This window comes from Ursus maritimus, unplaced genomic scaffold, assembly GCF_017311325.1.
Source record: "Ursus maritimus isolate PB19 unplaced genomic scaffold, ASM1731132v1 scaffold_32, whole genome shotgun sequence".
Taxonomy (NCBI): Eukaryota; Metazoa; Chordata; class Mammalia; order Carnivora; family Ursidae; genus Ursus; species Ursus maritimus.
Genome location: NW_024425786.1, coordinates 14254249 through 14271759, shown reverse-complemented (window position 1 = coordinate 14271759; position 17511 = coordinate 14254249). Strand labels below are relative to the sequence as shown.

Sequence of the window (17511 nt, the reverse complement as noted above, 5' to 3'; positions counted from 1 at the left end):
GGGGGGGGGGGGGGGGACACGACACCTTGCAGGGCCCTCTCTGGCCCTGAGGTCCTGCTGCTTCCCGCAAGGCAAACAGGCCCACACACCGCGCCCAGGCTGGCCCGTCACTTCCTGACGCCTGCACCCCTGTCGCGGGGGTGGCGCCGAGAAGAGCCCTGTTGGGACGCGCAGCAAGGAAGACCCGGCCCGGAAAGCCGGCCCAAGCGCCGGAGAAGGTCTACGCAGGAGGCGGGACCAGCCGGGCAGGAGGGGCGGGGCCGAGCGGGAGGGGCGGGACGGCCAGGAGCTCCGGGAGGCTCAGGCTGCGGAATTGGCCGGGAGGGACCGAGGGGGAGGGGCGGGGGCGGGGGCGGGGCCGAGGGGCGAGCAGGGCGGAGGAGTCCCAGCCTTTGCCGCCGCTGCCGCCGCCGCCAGGTAAGAAACGCGGGTTCAAATGGGCCGCGGGCGGAGTTCGCTCAGGCCGGGGCCACTCCCCACCAGTGGCCTCACGAGGGTTGCTCCCGCAAGGCCTGACCCTGCCCCGGCGGGCCTTTGCCCCCCACCGCGCCCTCCGCCCCTCGTGGACGCCGGGCCTCCGGAGGAGTGGCCGCACGCTAACTGCCGGGAGTCCGGGCTGCGTAGTTGTTGCTTGGTTGCTTTTAGAGCGGAAAGTGCCTTTAGAAATTACGTAGGGCGGCCCATGGGGAAACTGAGGCCGGACGGAGCACCCAGGCATCTTCTGCCTCCCAGCTCGGTGCTCTAAGCCGGTAAAGGTCGCCCAGCACCTCCCTGGATAAGTGAGGACGCTGCTGTGGTCCGGGGCGAGGAAGGAACTTGCCCAAGGTTACACAGGGTCACTGGGCTTACCCGTGTCCCACGAGGCCCCTCCACGGACCAGTGAGCAAGGCGTCCGGCACCCCTCACCCCCTCTCCTTGCGCCCACAGCCCTATGAGCTCATAGCACACATTCAAACGGAGAATTCCAAGAGGGGGCTGGAAATTCCTTCTGGAAAAAAGCCCAGGTCCCCACTTAGAGATGGGCCATGTTTTTCACCCTGCCCCCTGTTGGTATAGCCGGAAAGAACTGCTACTAACTTTTGGGGGAGCTATACAGCGAGGTAAACAGACTCAGAGAGATGACTTCCCCAAGACAGCACCCCTAGGAAGGAGAACATTTTAAGAACCTGGGTTACCTGACTCCGGAGCCTGACCCAGTGCCTGGCACAGAGACAGAGCAGGCTTTCACCGTGGCCTTTCTCTGCTCTGCCCTGGAGTCAGAGTTAGGAACGCAGTGGGGCTAGACTCTGGGTCTTGGCCTAGAGACCACTGCCTAACACAAAGTAGGAGTTAACATGTTAGTTCTCTTTTCCCTGACTCAGTATTCATTTTGCTGCAGAAAATATGAAACCCCTTTAAGTTTTAGGGGCATCCATTCATTTATTAGACACATATTGAGTACCTACTGTGTGCCAGTGTGTGCACTGTTTAGGCACTGAAAATACAGCAGTGAAGAAAAGAAGTGTTGCCCTTGGGGACAAGTACACTGGGAAGAGTGGAATAAAACACTGCTCTCCATTCGGGGGATGGAGGGGTGGGGAGGGCTGGTCTGAGAGGACTGACCATTGGAATCTTACCAACTGTGAAGTATGGGAAGAGGACAGAGAGAGATTGAACCTCATAGCATCAAACCCTCGGGGGCCTTGTCTGAGATGCCCAGCCAGCCTGAGCTTTCTCCCAACTCCCCAGGGATTTGGTGGGGAGGAGCTAGGTGGGTAGACGGTGGTCCAGAGGAAGCCCTCAGCTAATGTCAGAGTCTGGAAACCTGGCATTGCCCTTCCTCGCTGTGTGACCTTGGCTATGTCACATCACCGCTGTGGGCCTCTGTTTCATTTTCATGCCACGGGGGTCATAAAAGTGCATGGCGTTGGTAATATCGCGTCTGAATGCTTCTTAAATGAAACATGGTCCAAAGTGTGGTCTCTAGCAGAGGCCTTGCCAAATCAGGCATAAGCAAGGGTGTATTTATTTATTCAGAGGCTCCAGCGACCCTGTTGGTAACCTGTTACCACTCAGTAGAGAAATGTAAGAGGCAGAGGTGGGGGGGGGCTGAGTTCCCGGCAAGGAGGCTGAGGCTTCTTCCTGCCAGCGTGGAGAAACAGAATGTTTGCCACACAGCATTTCAGTTTCTACAACGCTTGCTGTCACGTGTGTGGGAGCAGACAGATGTGGGCTCAGGTCCTAGCTCAGTAGCCTCCTGAGTCATCTTGGACGAGCCACATGACCTCTCTGTGCCTCAGTTTCCTCATTTGTGAACTACTGTCTCTGAGGTTGTCATGAGGATGAAAGTAGCTGAAACCACAAAGGCCCCGTGTCTGGCACTCTGGGAGCCTTTTTGAATTTCGACCAAAGGCCCAGGAGCGATTGGTTGGGCACCGTTGACCAAGTAGGTTGCCATGGCTCAGCATGGAAAGCTCGTGAAGGTGGGAGCCTAGAGAATTTCTCCTGAGCCTGCGTAGGTGCTCCAGGCTGGTGCTCCTGGCTGCAAAGGCGGGATTGGCTACGTGGGCCCACACATGTGAGACCTGAGAAATGTCATGAGGTGATTAATCACGGGGTCCTTTATGGCCTGTGTGTTTTGTAAACACTGCTATACGTTATAAACCGGGGCCGCGGATGAGATGGGCAGGGGGGTGGGGGGGGGCTTGCTGCCTTGAATGTGTTCTAGTGAGCAGAAGGGGGTCGAAGGGGAGACCCCAGTCCACTTTCTACTTAGCCACCCTCCACTTGGGCAGTCAGGCCCATTCAGTTGAACCACTCTCTGCTTGAAATTCTGCTGTGGCTTCCTGTTCGTTTTAGGCCAAAGAACCAAACCATGAATGTGGGCCTTAAGGCGCTGCACAGTCTGGCCTACACCTCCAGCCACATCTCAGACCATTTTATCCATAGCCCTCTGTGTTTGCGGCCTGCTGCCCCCTCCCGCCTCAGGGCCTTTGCACATGCTCTTCTAGACCACCGTTCCCGCTTATCTCCCTTTTCCCAGGTTAACACCTCCTTATCCTTCAGATCTGAGCCCAACCCCAGACCACAAGATCGCCCCAGTTGTGTGGGAGTTTTAGCCCAGGAGGGAGTTGCATACTCATTGGGGGGGGGGGGGTAGTTTCTGCCTGTACCCTGTCCACCACCCCAACTGCAACCCTTCTGACTTCCAGGACTGGACTGAGACTGCTGAGAGGTGCTCAGGGATGAAATCTACATTTAGGAGTACCTCTTGAGCAAATATGGGAACCTTGCTTTATGTAAAACTGAACTGTCCTTCTTCAGAAATGTAAGGCTGAGGGGCGCCTGGGTGGCTTAGTCCGTTAAGTGTCTGCCTTTGGCTCAGGTCATGATCTCGGGATCCTGGGATCGAGCCCCAGGTGGGGCTCCGTACTCAGCAGGGAGTCTGCTTCTCCCGCTCCCTCTTTTCCTTCTGCCCCTTCCCCCACTCATGCACGCACACAATCTCTCTCTCTCAAATGAATAAATAAATCTTATATATATAGGCGGGAGGCAGGAGGGCTGAGTGAAAAAACTATCTGAGGCTGAAGTCATTTTGCAGTTGTAGGGGTAGGTGTTCATGCACTCATCCCTTCGTTCACCCACTCAGCACACAGGGAGTGAGCCGCTGAGTAAATGCAGGGAGGCTCATGGCAGTCCCCGGGCCCCCTTAGTAAAGGGCTGTAAATTGGGGATAATGGCACCTACGCCGGAGGACTACTGGGAAGAAATGAAATGGTGGGGGGAAGGGGAGGCCCACGGCTAACATTTACCAAGCGTTCACTGTTATAATTTATAAAAATTGAATTGTGATAAAATAACATAAAATTTACTGGGGCGCCCTGCTGGCTCCGTCGGTACAGCATGAGACTCTTGATCTCCGGGTTGTGAGTTCAAGCCCCGCCTTGGGAGTAGAGAGTATTTAAAAATAAAATATTTTGGAAAAAAAATAGCATAAAATTTACCATCTTAGCCATTTTTAAGTGGGCGGGTCGGTAGTGTTAAGCGTATTCACATCGCCCTGCAACCCATCTCCAGAACTTTTCCACTTGCAGATCTGAAACTCCGTGTGCATTCAGCAACTGCCCGTTCCCCCCTCCCCAGCCCCTGGCACCCAGCATTCTGCTTTGGGTCTCTATAATTTTGACTACTCTGGGTACCTCACATAAGTGGAATCAGACAGCATTTGTCTTTCTGTGACTGGCTTATTTCACTTAGCACAGCGTCCTCAAAGTTCTTCCGTGGTGTAATATGTCAGAATTCCCTTCCTTTTTAAAAAGCTGAATAATATTCCATTGTATGGATATATTGCTTTTTTGTTGTTCAACCATTCACCCATGGATGGACACGTGGGTTCCTTCTACCTCTGAGCTCTTGTGACTCATGCTGATATGAACGCGGTACACAGATATCTTTTTGAGACCCTGCTTTCAGTTCTTTTGGAGGCATAATACCCCAAAGTGGTCTGGCTGGATAATTTACTGCTATGTTTGAAGGTGAGCCCCACCGTCTCTCCTCTTGCCCACCAGAGTACGAGAAGTCCCTGGGGCCCCATGGGGCCGTTTAAAAAACCAGCGGATCAAGTGAACCATCACAAACTTTGCCATTTCCCCCACCTCCTCCCTCGGCAAATGTGCCTCCCATTATGTTTTAGTTATTCCCAAGCAGAAAGCACCATTCATTCAAGAGATGTTTATAAATGCCTGTGGTGCTTGCATGAGGGCAGAAAGAGATAGACAATAAGCAACGGTGTAGACAAGTAAATGATCTGGTATGTGAGACAGTGATTCGTGCTGGGGGCCAAGCAGGGGAGCCAGGGAAAGGGGATTGGGATGAAAGGCAGGGGCAGGGTGGTCTCACTGAGCCGTGAGATTTGAGCAGAGACAGAAGGGAAGTGAGGGAGCTGGCCATGTGGTTGTCTGTGGGAAGAGCATTCCAGGCAGCGGGAACAGACCATGCAAAGTCCTTGAGGTGAGAACATGCCTGGTGGGCTCCAGGAACAGTGAGGAGGATGTGCAAACGGTGCAGAGCAAGTGAAGGGGAGAGGGGAGGAGGGCGGAGAGGCCAGGGGCCAGATTGCATATGGCGCAGGCACCACTGGAAGAACTGTGACTCTGAAAAGGGGACTAGTGGAGGTTTGGAGCAGAGAAGGACATGATCTGACTTCAGTGAAGATGGAGCTCTCTGGCCGCAGTGTGGTGGGCAGCTAGTGGGAGGGAGACCGGTGGGGAGGCTCCTGCCGGGATCCACCTGAGATGATGTTGGCTTGTACCAGGACGCTAGTGGGGGAGGAGTGGAGCAACCATACCGTGGACAGAATGTCATACAACCTGAGTGTCCATCCCAATGGCACGCTGTCTACCCACCCACCACCTGCCCGTCCTCCATGCTGCTGAAGTGAGTTGGGATAGGAGCTTTCCCTCTGTGTCAACATCCCTTTCTTCTTCTGGTCTGTAGTGGGATTGTCCGAAACGCTCTGGATTCTTCTGTGTTGGAACTATTGCCATGGAGACCTCCTGAGATGCTACATGTTCCAGTGCCTTCCAGCTTAACTTCCAGAGAGAGGTACAGAACGAATGGGTTTCTCTCTCCTAAAATGCTGGAGGGGGGCAGGGTGGGGGAGTGAACTGGGACTGCCTAGAATCTTCCCTTCTAGGACCATCTCAAGGTTGCGTGTGTGGGTATGGCTATGGGCATGTGGGTGGCTCAGTCCATTAAGCATCTGCCTTCGGCTCAGGTCATGATGTCAGAGTCCTGGGATCAAGCCCCGCATTGGGCTCCCCGCTCAGTGGGGGCTCTCCTTCTCCCTCTCCCTCTGCTCCTCCCACCACTCCTATGCACACGCTTCTTTCTCTCTCTCTCTCAAATAAATAAATAAGTAAAATCTTTATAGAAAGAAAGAAAGAAAGAAAGAAAGAAAGAAAGAAAGAAAGAAAAGAAAGAAAGACAAAAGAAGTTCATTCTAGCATCTGATCTCCTAAAGGCCCAGGTCATGGAGTTTTAAGGACGATTTAAAGGATGTCCCAGGATGATATCGATCATATTTGTTTTCTCCTTGGTGCTGACTTGGGGATTTTTCACCTCCCCAAGAAGAAATCCTGCTGTGTCGTTTATGGCGTTACTTAACAAATACGGGTTGAGCACCGACTGTGGGTGCTTGCAGAGCTGAGCACAGCTGTCTTGGAATGGCTCTCTTCCCTCCCTACCGGCAATAATAGCTCAGCCAGCATTTTCTTTGGCGGTAGGTAATGTAGCTGGCTAGATAAAGCTCATAATCGTAGACCATTGTGCCACGGCCACGCTGGCTTAATGCCAGCATCCTGGGCCTGCACATTGCCGTCCAGCCACGGGTGCACGTTCGCCCTGCTGGTTCTCGCTATGTATGTGTTCTCTCCCGGCCAGTCGGTGCTCTTCTGGGTCAAGTGCAGGCCTTTCTCAGAGTCTCTTGGTGTCTTCACAGCACCTGGACTGGGACGGATCCCAGGAGATCTGTGATATCCGAAAGCTACTCTGTCCATCAGTGACCTCCTAGGCCCTGGGTGCTGCTGGACCAGCTCCCTGCACACCAGGTGGCCCCAGGGCTTGGAGTCACCAGTGGCCCTGACCACTGGTCTTTTTCTCGCTGCGGGAATCCAGTACTCCCTCTTGAAACTAGTTTAGCTTCTCGGACAGACTGGAGACTCTGAGCTCCACACGGACCGGACCCTGATCCCAAATCACACCAAGCAAGGGGTAGAGTCCCCTGACGACCCGTGTACACAGTTCAGGTGATGGATCTCCCAGCCCCACGGCTGCCAGCACTCTCCCTCCCACCCCAGCCAAGCGGACAGTCCGCAGGGTTGGAACCAAGGCTCCGCCATCACATCGTGGACAGCTGGGGATCGCCTCAGCTTGTCATACCACCCCTTGTCCGTTTCGCTGATTATAAGACCTGTTTGTTGGTCCGTGGAATGGGACTTCATTGTGACCTCAGCCCCATGGGCTTGGTGGGCCTCATGGGGCCCGGGCATTCCTCTTCTGGGGATCGAGAACAAAACTGTTTTTAATTTAAAAATTTTTGTCATTATAAAAGCACCAGTGCACTCAGGATGGAAAATGTTAAAAATACAGAAAATTGGGGCACGTGGGCGGCTCAGTCGGTTAAGCGTCTGCCTTTGGCTCAGGTCATGACCCCATGGTTCTGGGATCGAGCCCCAGGTCTAGTCCTCATATACTAGAGAACTTTCTTCACAGTTCAGAATCAATACATACTTATGGCAGAAAATTGGGGAAATCCAGAGAAGTCTCTGGTATCTCGCCTTTCATAGAGAATTTGGGAGAATACCTTCCAGCCATTTTGTCTTCTCTGTGTCTTTTTGACGTGGTTGGACTGATAGCTTGAATCTCGTCGTTTGTAGCATGGTACAGACACATTCTCACGCCCCCGGGAAGGGGCTATCGAGGAACAGGGCCTTATCCCTGTTAATTCCTTTAAAAAGGATTGAAGAGGCAGAAAATAATATTCTGGTTCTTTGGCATGGACAATGGCTATTAGGATGAAACTCAGACTGTTTGAAGTTTTGGGGGACCCTGGGTAATTCCAGATGCTTGGCCCCTGCCCCATCTCCCTTCCTCATCTGATGCTCCATTTATGTGTAAGAACAGGAGTGCCTTTGGCGAGAGAATTAGCAGGAAGATCTGGCTCCTGCTTAAGCCTAAAAGCTAGTTCATTCATTTGTTCCTGTAACAGACATCTTTTTTTTTATTAAAGATTTTTTTTTTATTAGAGAGCGAGAGCATGAGCATTGGGGAGGGGCAGAGGGAGAGGGAGAAGCAGACTCCCCACTGAGCAGGGAGCCCAATGATGTGATGCCGGACTCGATCCCAGGACCCTGGGATCATGACCTGAGCTGAAGGCAGACTCTTAACTGTCTGAGCCATTCAGGTGCCCTTGTAACGGGTATCTTCTGAGCACTCACTCTGTGGCAGGGAAGTGCTTGGGGCACCAGCTAGGGGTAAGAGGAAACCCCAGGTAGGAGGAAACCCCATGCCTGCCAGCTACGGCAGGCTACGTGGAGCTGGGCGCTATCACCTCATCTCGGGTTATGAGGAGTTCGAACAGGAATATTAAATGAGGCGGCCCATGCCAGGTGCCCGGGCTGTGCTCCGTCAGTGGCCGTCAGTGGCCGCTGCCTGCCGCCCTGCTGAGAAAAGCATCCCAGGGAGAGGACCTGCTGGGGCCCGGGCCAGAGGAGTGTAACTAGTAGTGAGGCTCCCCTGAGCCCCGGGGCTAACCCGATCCTCCTCCGTCTCTCCTCCTCCAGATCCCACACCCTATGGACCCACAGGCTGGTTTTTCTGGTTTGCTTCCCCCAGAGCAATTTGCATATTTCTCCAAGAACCTGCAGGAAGCTGAACAGCCTGTTTTCAGACTTAGAGAGGGGAGGTCCACAACTGTTTCCTGAAATCTGGGTAAGTGTTATTTCAGGTTTCTTTTTCTTCACATCCTTGCCATTATTTAAGACTGTCTTATTTTAAATATTACGAGTTTGCATATGGTCTGTCTCCTTCGCTGGAGGGTACCTCGATGATGGGGGGCTGCTCTCTGTCATCTCCGCTGTGCCCACGGCGTGTGGGGTGGCGCCCAGTGCATATAGGATTTATTACATGAACTAGTTCATTTGCGGGGAGGTGGACATTTATTTTTCATTTACTTAGAACTTGAGAAAAGGTCCCTAAAATTCTGTAGAGACATCCTGCTGCTTTTTAAAATCTTTCTGTCTTAAAATAATTATAGTCTCACAGGCAGTTGCAAAATTAGTACCGAGAGGTCCCACAAACCCTTACTCAGCATCCCCATGACTGCTGCCTTTACAGGGAAGTCTGACTCCTGAGCTGGAAGAACTTGGTCCAGCACGGTGTGCCCCCCCCCCACCCCCCGCAGCATCACCGCCAGCTTATTTCTTCCCTCCCACCCCTCCGTGCCCACCCCCTGTCCAAGGGCCAGCTATACTGAGCATCTTTTTGGTTCTTCAAAAGCATCTTCTCTCTTCCACCTCTGGGTCTTGACACGTGCTGTCCCCTGTGCCCAGAACGTGCTCCTTCCTACCACCCCACCCCTGTCTGGTGTCCCCTTCTCTTGGAAGCCAGTTCTGGGCTGCAGGCCCCTGTTTGTATCCCTCCATCTGTGTTTCCCACCCCACCACCCCAGTGTTTGTCCTGCTGGCTTGTCATCGTCTGTTTGCTTATCTGTCTCTACCACGGCATTGTTTCTTCTGCGGAATACCCTCTCCCATCCACCCGCAGGGCTGTGCCCCTTGTTTCCTGCGGGCCTCTGCTGCGACAGCACGTTTCAACCACATACCGTCGTCACCCCCTCCTACCCATTCACTTCACTGCCCTTCACCCTAATTGTTCTTCCCAGATGATGGCTTCCTGACCCAATTGTTAAGGGCACGGATCCTACAATGAGACCTGAGTGTGAATCTTGGTTCCACCACTAACTAGCTACGTGATCTTGGGCAGATTACTTAGATTATTATCATGTATTGCTGTATTCTTTTTTTTAAGATTTTATTTATTGGGGCGCCTGTGTGGCTTAGTCGTTAGGTGTCTGCCTTCGACTCAGGTCATGACCCCGGGGTCCTGGGATCGAGCCCCACATCAGGCTTCCTGCTCAGTGGGGAGCCTGCTTCTCCCTCTCGCACTCCCCCTGCCTGTGTTCTCTCTCTTGCTGTCCCTCTCTCTGTCAAATAAATAAATAAAATCTTAAAAAAAGAAAAGATTTTGTTTAGTTATTTAGAGAAAGAAAGAGCGTGAGCAGGGGGAGGGGCAGAGGGAGAGGGAGTCTCAAACAGACTCTGTGCTAAGCACGTAGCCCAATGTGGGGCTCGATCTCATGACCCTGAGCTCCTGACCTGAGCCAAAACCAAGAGTCAGACGCTTCACCGACTGGAGTCACCCAGGCGTCCCCTGTCTCCCACCAGAATGCAAGCAGGGAATTTGTTAGTCACCTGATCTGCCCCAAGACCCAGACCAGGATGTCACACGTCATTTTCCCTTCTTCTTTCATCCAGCAGGTACTTACTGAATGCCTGCAGTATTCCAGGGCCTGTTCAGAGAGCTAGGGGCATAGGAGTAAACAGCACAACCAGGGGCCTCTCTCAAGAAGCTTAAATTCTGTTGGTATACACGGGTAAACAAATACTTTAAATATATATTATTTAAGGGCGCCTGGGTGGCTTAGTCAGTTAAGCATCTGCCTTCGGCTCAGGTCATGATCTCCAGGTCCTGGGATTGAGCCCTGCATCAGGCTCCCTGCTCTGCGGGGAGCTTGCTTTTCCCTCTGCCTGCTGCTCCTCCTGCTTGTGTTTGAGCTCTCTCTCTCTCATACAAATAAAATCTTTAACAAAAAAAAAAAAATATATATATATATATATATTATTTAAGATGGGAATAAGTATTATGAAAATAGAGCAGAGTGCTGGGATAGAGGGGCAGAAGTATTTTAGCCTGGGAAATCAGGGAGGGCCTCTCAGAGGAGGTGACATTCAGACTGAGGCAGAATGGTGTGAAGGTCAGAGGAAGAGTGTCCCAGCCAGGGGGAACAGCAGGTGCGAAGGCCTGGAGGACGGACCCGCTTGTATATCCGAAAGCACAGCGACAGCCAGTGTGGCTGTAGCACAGTGAGCAAGCCAGGTTTGGGGGCATGAGACAGAGTTTAGGGGCAGGCAGGGGCCATCATTTGGGGATCAGTGTTCATCCTGGTGTGAGGGAAGCCTTTGGAGGCTTTTAAGCAGGCAAGTGACATGTTTGGTATATATGACAGAAAGGCCACTCCAGCTGCTGTGTAGACAATGGATTATAGGGCATCAAGAGTGTATTTTGTTGAACAAACAAATCAGTGTGGCCTGATCTGAGCTTTTTGTGCGCTAAGCCTATTCCCTCTCCCCTGTGGATAGAGACAGGCCAGCTCATGCTTCTGTGATTAGAAGGCTGTTTCTTCTTGAACTGGGAACCAACATGGGCTCTGCAAGGACCAGCCCAATAAAATACCATCTTGGGCTCCTCTGGGTGGTCAGCAGAATTCCTGCAGCCTCCAGATGGCAGGTGGAGTAGATTAAATGTAGGCATCACTAAGCCTGCCGGCATCAGGCCTGGGTGCTGCCCCGGGAGCTGTCCTTCACTTGTGACTTGTTGCTGTCTCCTTTGTCCTCCACCACCGTCTGGGCTGATCCTGCAAGCCAGGAAAATCTGCTGTGAGTCTCAAACTTGAGTTCCTGGAGCAACCCTTGGAGGCCAGTCTTGCTGGGTGACATTGGCCAAGGTCTTAACCTCTCTGAGCCTCGATTTCTCCATCCGAAACAAGGGAAGGGGGATCCGTGTGCATATGTAGAGGAAAGAGCCCAGGGTTCAGAGCCAAAAGTCTGGTTTGACTTTCATCACTTACTTACTGTGTAACTTTGGGAAAAGCACTTAGCCTCTCTGAGCCGGTTTCTCAGCTGTAGGAGGGAATCATAATGGCTCATGTCGTACTTGACCTTACATGATAGTTGTCAGACTTCATTGCATTGGAAAGTGCTTTGTAAACTGTTACGTGCGGTACAGGTGTTGGTTTGCTGCCTTTAACCATTTCAGGATTACTTCGAAAAGCTAATGAAATAGTAGTTGTACACAGACTTAAAAATAAGTCTTCTGTGGAAATCATATTTTGAGGACGAAATTTGTATTGTTCAGCCGGATGAGAAGGAATTTATGGAAGAAAGTCAGTGCAGAGTGTGTGTATTAGACTGGAAAGCTCTGGGTAATACGGTGAGTGTTTAAGCAGAGTGGTGGCCAGGAGCTCTGGCTTTGGGCTCCAGTCTGCCATTTACTGGCTGTGGGACGTGGGCCCAGTTACTTCTGCTCTGTTTGCACACTGGACATGGTGGTAGTGCCTGGCTCGTAGAGTTAGCTGAGACTGGGCACGTTAACACTGCAGCCCCAGGGCCTGGCCCCCAGCAACAGGCACCTGATATTAGCTCTTGCCATTACGTGGGCACCTCTGCTGTGTGCCAGGCACTGTGCTGAGCATTTTATTGATTTGTTTGTTGATTTTTTTTAAAAGATTTATTATTTATTTGAGAGAGAGTGTGTGCGCACACGAGCGAACACAAACTGGGGGGAGGGGCAGAGGGAGAGAGAGAATCCCAAGCATACTCCCCACTGAGCATGGAGCCCAGCTCGGGGCTTGATCCCACGACCCTGAGATCGTGACCTGAGCCAAAACCAAGAGTCAGATGCTTAACCAACTGAGCCACCCAGGTGCCCATTTGTTGATTTTTTTCATGCATTTATTTCTTTAAAAACATTTATGTGGCGTGAGTCCAATGCCAGGCTTTGTTCTAAGTGCTTTACAAATACTAACCCACATAGCTATGTCTCTTACTGCTAACAGGGCTCCTCCAGGCAGATACTGTTATAGTCCCATTGTCAGGTGAAGAAATGTAGGTGCAGAGAGGTTGAGTTGCCCAAGGCTCCATATCTATCGCATGGAGGTGCTTGGATCCATGCCCAGGTCTGTCTGGTCCTGAGCCTGCATTCATATCCACAATGCCCCATGGTCAAGGCAGGTTCCCTTCCTGGTACTCACTCCCAGGACAACTTCCTTATCCCTTGGATGCCTGACTTGACTTGGTCTGTCTCCTCCCCTGCCTTCCCTGCTTCCCCTTCTGTCCCTGGGAAGAAAAGAAAGAATAAAGGGAGGGAGGGAAAGGAGACCTCCCCCCATCCCTTCCTTCCCTCCTTCCTTTCTTTCATAGAAGTATAACATATATAGAGTATACAAATCTTAAGTCTGCAGCTTGATGAATTTTTAAATATATTTATACCCATATAATCACCACTGGATGATATAGACACAGAACATTTCCATTCATCCAGAAGCCTTACTGTGCCCCGTCTAAGCCAGTACTCACTGCCTTCCATGGGCAACCTCTCTTCGGTCTTCTTTCACCTTAGATTGGTTCGACCAACTTGGTTCTTCAAGTTCATATGAACACAATTTCACAGGTAAGTATGTCTGCTTATCATTGTGCCTGTGAGGTTTACTCATGTTGTTGTGGTTAGCCAGACTTCATCCTTTATCATTGCTTTGTAATATTCCGTGGCCTGAATATGACACAGTTTTTCCATCCCACTGTGGACAAACATGTGACTTGCTTCTAGTTTGGGACTATTGTGAATGAAGCTTCTGTGAGCGTTCACGTACATGCCCTCTGGTGGACATAAGTCCTCGTTTCTGAGGAGTAGAATTCCCGGGACATAGAAAAGACATACGTTTAGCTTTAGTGGAAAATGTCAAACCATTTTCCAAAAGGTTGTACCACAAACACTCCCACCGGCAGCATGTGGAAGTTCCATGTGTCCCTTTCCTTTCCAACACTTAGTATTGTCAGACTTTTAATTTTAGCCATTCTGACGAGAAAGTAGCAGTGTCTCCTTGGAGCGTTAATTTATTTCTCTGATGACTAACAATGTTGAAATTCATGTGCTTATTGGCCATTGGCTATCTTTTATGAAGTACCTGTTCAAGTGTTTTGCCCATTTTTAAATTTGCCTTACTTCTTTTTCTTCATGATTTATAGGGATTGTTTATATAGTATGGGTATAAATCCTTTGTTGAGACACATTGAAAATATCTGCTCCCTGTCCGTAGTGTGTGTTTTCACTTTCTTGAAGATGAATAGCAGTTCTTAATTTGAACGACGTTTCATTTATCAGCCTTTTCTCTCATGATTGATAGTTTTGTGTCCCATTTAAGTAACTTTCACCTACCTCCTGGTTGCATTTTTCATTGAGATTTTTTTTTCCTGAAGGGTTGGAAATGGCCACGCGGGACAGATCGAGCCAGAGGCTGCCTGTGGTGGCCGAGCCGGCTGTGGAGGGGGAGCCGCATCTGCCCACAGGCCGGGAGCTGGCCGAGGCGAACCGCTTTGCCTATGCTGCCCTCTGTGGCGTCTCCCTGTCCCAGCTATTTCCAGAACCTGAGCAAAGGTGAGTGCTTTTGTCTCACAGAAGGAACGTCATGCTTCCCCAGGGAGGCAATTACTGAGAGCCAGGCCACCTACCGGGTGTTACTGGCAAAGAGGAGAAAGTCATTGTCCTTACCTTAAGGAGTTCACAGTCTGGGGGATAAGACATACCTCATTCAGTCCTCACTCATTTACCAACACCCAGCATTTTCTGAGCACTTACTGTGTGCCAGGCATGATTTAGAGTAAATGGGAAGTATACATGAATGAGATGAACAAGACAGACACTATCCCTGCCCTCAAATAGGACACAGTCTAATGGGAGAAAAGATATTTATTCATGCATGCAACATGCATTTATTGAGCACCTACTGTATGCGAGGTGTAGTGCTAGGAGAGAAACAAGGCCTGGCTCCTGCCCTCTAGGGGCTTACAGTCTGGGGTAGGGCACCCAAATAACTGACTACCATTATACTAGACAAATGGGGTTAAGTGCCTGAATGGGTTTAAACCAGGTGTCATAGGAACAGAAGATGGACAGGTTGAATGACACCAGGAGGCGGTGGGTCACACAGGTGAGATAGACTTTCCTTGGGGAGAATGGAGTTGACTTAGGGACAGGTTGGATGCTGTGCATGGAGCAGAGGGAGGAGCTAAGTGTGGCCCCAAGGCTCCAGGTGGTGGGCGGAGCTAGAAGGACAGAAATACCATTACTGAGACAGGAAACACAGATGGGGGCAGGAAATGACAGGAAGTTTTGGGGTCTGTGGTATTTTCAAGACTTACCCCCAAAACGTCCCCCATGGGTGAACTTCCCCATGCCTTAGGTCCTAGCTGGGTTTTTATTTGTTTTGTTTGTCTGTTCCCTTCATCTCTCCCACTGGACTGAATACTTGAGCATATTCATCTCGTGGGGCGTCCCCCAGGAAGCCTTCCCAGACCTTCCCCAAGCCCCAGACCAGGGTGTTTCTCCGGCCGTATGTTCAGCGACCCAGCCCTGCAGCCACCATGCTCCCCTGCAGCTCTTCCCACACCCTCCACCCCTCCAGTTTGGGCTCCTGGAGGGTGGGAGCTGCCTTGTTCACCTGTGAGCCCCCAGAGCGTCCTATACAGCTGGGTGTACCCGACAAGCCATGGTGGGGGAAGACCTTTGTGTATTTCGTTCCCATAAACAAATATTTATAAGCCTGCTCTGTGTGCCAGGCCTGTGCTGGGCACCTCCTGGGAGGGCACAGGGAGAAGCGAGTTACCGTCCTGTGTGCCCCCCGCCCCGGCAAACACACACACACATCCAGGTACCGCTGTAACCACACGTGCTTCTGCTCGGCTGGAAGCATTTGCCCTGGGGTGTTTCCTTCCTGAAAGTTTCCCTTTCAGAAGGCCAATTCATTCCACGTGGTTGAGCTCCGTGTTCTTAAGCCCAAAACATATTTTGAAAATTTCAATCATGTTACAACCTAGATACGCCATTGGTTTCAGGAAGTTTTTGGTCCACACGGGACATAAAAGCAAGCCTTTCTTGTGTATTTCGTATCTGAGCCATAAACGTCGCAGATGCCGTTCCCTACAATTAACTCTGTGTCTTGAATGTGGAGAAATTGTGGGGTGGAGCAGGGGGCGGCCCAGGTGTTCTCTGAAGGGCCAGGTACCTTAGGCTCGCAGGCCATGTAGCTCCTGTGGCAGTCACTCCACTTTGCTTGTCGTAGCCTGAAAGCAGCGGAAGACAGTACTCAGAGGGTGGGTGCGGCTGTGTTCCAATAAAACTTTATTGACAAAAGCAGGCTGCAGACCCGCTCTGGCCCACGTGGGTAGTTTGCCAGCCCCTGGTGAGGAGGAGTTTTGGACTCAGGATGAGAAACTGGATTTCGAGTAAGGTTTTGCCCCTTCCCAGCACTGAGACCCTTGATTTAACCTCTGCAGCCACGGGCTCCATCAGCAGGTGGGGGCCAGGCTGCAAGGGGGTGTTTAGTGCACCTGCTGAGCCAGTGCCCGGCGCTGGTGAGCGCCCAGGCATGTAATCACTGGGGCAGTCTCTGCAGTGGTTAAGCAAGACCGCTGGTGTCGTGGAGATAGGTAGGGGTTTGAACCCTAGACCCTAGACCCGTCCCTTCCCCTCTCTGGGCCTTTCCTTATCTCTAGACTGGGGGTAAAATAACACCTTCCTCCCTGGTGGGGGTGTGGCGAGAAGTAAACCAGTCGGTGTGAATAAAGCACTTACCCGGCACAGGGACTGACAGATCGTTGCTCCGCGATTTGTTATCCTTGTTGCTGCTGATTTTCACCCGTTTTGGCCAAACCAACAAGCACGTTAGAAGCCCTACGAAATTCCCAAAGCCCTGCCAATCTAGAACGCTGTTTGTTATGTAATCCGCTGCTGTATTGCCACTTTCCGTACGTATTCATTAATTCATCCATTCATTTGTGGTTTTTTAAGATTTTATTTATTTATTTGAGTGAGAGAGAGAGCACGTGCTCACAAGTACAGGGAGCTGCAGAGGGAGAGGGGGAAGCAGGCTCCCCGCTGAGCAAGGAGCCCAGTGTGGGGCTCAATCCCTGGACCCTGAGATCACGACCTGAGCCGAAGGCAGACGCTCAACTGACTGAGCCACCTGGGCACCCCTCATTTCTTCATTGAAAGAAACACATATATAGCGCTTTATATGGGCCAGATTTAGTTCTAAGCATGAGGGCAGATGTTAAGGTAATCCTTTCAGCAACCCTGTGAAACGGGTTTCTTCATGATTGCCACTATTTTATAGATGAAGAAACTGAGGCACAGAGAGGTCGAGTAACTTGTCCAAGATCACACAGCTAGTGGCAGTGCTGGGATTGGAGCCAGAGTCTGTGCTCTTGACCTCTCCGCTCTTACGATGAGATGCTTCTCTGCATCCAAGACTTTCTTCTTGGACGCAGGGCCAGGCCATGCTTCGTTGACCTGTAAGTAATGTTCAGCTCGCTAAGTCACTCCCTGCCTCTGTACACACCCACGTAACTGCCCTGGGGTTACCCCAGTCTATTGCAGCGGGGCAAATGATAATTGTAGTAGCAGTAGCTAACATTTATTGAGCGTTATCAGGTGCCAGGCCCTATTACGATGTCACTTAATCTTTCTATCCAATCTCTGAGGCATAAGCCTGTTATCCGCATTTTATAGCAGAGGAAAACCAAGCTAAGAGAGGTGAAGTACGGGCATGAAGCCCGTCAGCGAGGGAGCCAGGACTCCCCAGGGCCCTGGATGTCAGAGCCCAACTCTGAAACCTCTTCTCCGCTGCCTCCCTTGGTCACCTTAGAAATAAGTCGTGAGGCCAGCTGACATTCCTTGGGCATCTCCTACATGCCAGGCTCTGCTCTGGGGGCTTCGTATGTACTGTCTTGTTGAATCTTCAAACAGCCTAGTGACGTTGGTCTTTTTACAGATAGGGAAACTGAGACACAGGGATGTCAGTTTCCCTGGCAATGTGCTGCCTTGCTCAGATGTCCCTTTGGCAGTGGCCTTCTCCCG

The 17511-nt window shown here is 51.3% G+C and overlaps 1 protein-coding gene across 9 annotated transcripts in view; it reads left to right on the top strand.

Annotated features, from left to right (window-relative positions):
• The first annotated feature begins 344 nt into the window (after nt 1-344).
• TMCO4 (transmembrane and coiled-coil domains 4) overlaps nt 345-17511 on the top strand; it is an 89847-nt gene continuing 72680 nt past the window's right edge. For 6 of the 9 annotated variants that reach the window (XM_040645878.1, XM_040645874.1, XM_040645881.1 and 3 more), the window contains exons 1-4: nt 345-417; nt 5476-5583; nt 8322-8469; nt 13854-14031. In XM_040645878.1, coding sequence (XP_040501812.1) covers nt 13862-14031 — 170 coding nt within the window. In that variant the 5' untranslated portion in view covers nt 345-417; nt 5476-5583; nt 8322-8469; nt 13854-13861. Of the gene's footprint in view, nt 418-5475; nt 5584-8321; nt 8470-13853; nt 14032-16584; nt 16947-17511 lie in introns of those variants that run through there. The other 3 variants (XM_040645875.1, XM_040645876.1, XM_040645877.1) reach the window with 3 other exon arrangements.